Raw genomic sequence first — 836 nt, 5'->3', positions numbered from 1 at the left:
CGTTAAACAAATACTCCAGCGAGTGCCCCAGCCGCTCCATCACCATCGCGTGCCACTCCCCCTCAAGCCCGTACCAGAAACAAACAGGAATACCCACTGCAGCAGCAGCAGCAGCAGCAGCAGCAGCAACAAACAAACTAAATTGCAGCACAGTGCAGCACGGCGTGCGCGGTACACCCCGGTGTATGTACATACACTGCAACCACATGCATGCAGCCACACGCCGCCAGCATGAAGCTGCAGCGACGATATTCTATCAGAAACAGTATAAGCAGAAACAACAGCAAACACACAACAAACAGAAACAGCAGCAGCACAAACAGCACGAACTGCGGTTGCATGCAGTCTGCTGCAGTGAAACTCCGGCAAAACCACCACCAGCAGCAGCAGCAGCAGCAGCAGCAGCAGCAGGAGGAGAATATGCGTTGAGCTGGGCTTGTGCTCACCTCCCCCCTGCAGGTACTTGATGATCCTCGCTTCATAGAGCAGCTGTGGGTGCTTGGTGTTTGCGGGCTCTAACTTTATGGCGACCTCTCTGCCTCTTTGGTCTACCCCCTCGTACAGACACCCGAAAGAACCACTACCTATCTTTCTCCCCACACGATATACACCATTTATACATGCAGGCGGTGCTGCTGCCTGGCTCAATGCTACTCGCGATAGAGAAGGAACACCACCTGCTACTGCAGCTACTGCTCCTAATGCTGCTGCTGCTGCTGCTGCTGCTGCTCCAGGGGCAGGGGCAGGAGTACCAACTGCATTCCCACCCACTCCTGCTGCTGGTGCTGCTGCTCCTGCTGCTCCTGCTGCTGCTGCTGCTCCGGGTGCTGCTGCTC

The 836-nt window shown here is 56.0% G+C and overlaps 1 protein-coding gene across 1 annotated transcript in view; it reads right to left on the bottom strand.

Moving 5' to 3' along the window:
- Positions 1–698: 698 nt before the first annotated feature.
- The window catches only part of EMH_0050490 (uncharacterized protein), a gene marked incomplete at both ends in the record, with an annotated part of 1,771 nt that continues 1,633 nt past the window's right edge, over positions 699–836 (bottom strand). The window contains one exon of the mRNA XM_013496649.1: positions 699–827. Within this exon, the coding sequence (XP_013352103.1) occupies positions 699–827 (129 nt within the window). The remainder of the gene's footprint in view (positions 828–836) is intronic.

This window comes from Eimeria mitis, genomic scaffold, assembly GCF_000499745.2.
Source record: "Eimeria mitis Houghton genomic scaffold, Emh_scaff2217, whole genome shotgun sequence".
In the NCBI taxonomy this organism is placed as follows: domain Eukaryota; phylum Apicomplexa; class Conoidasida; order Eucoccidiorida; family Eimeriidae; genus Eimeria; species Eimeria mitis.
The sequence above is the reverse complement of the archived record's forward strand: the minus strand, read 5'-3'. Positions and strand labels throughout refer to the sequence as shown.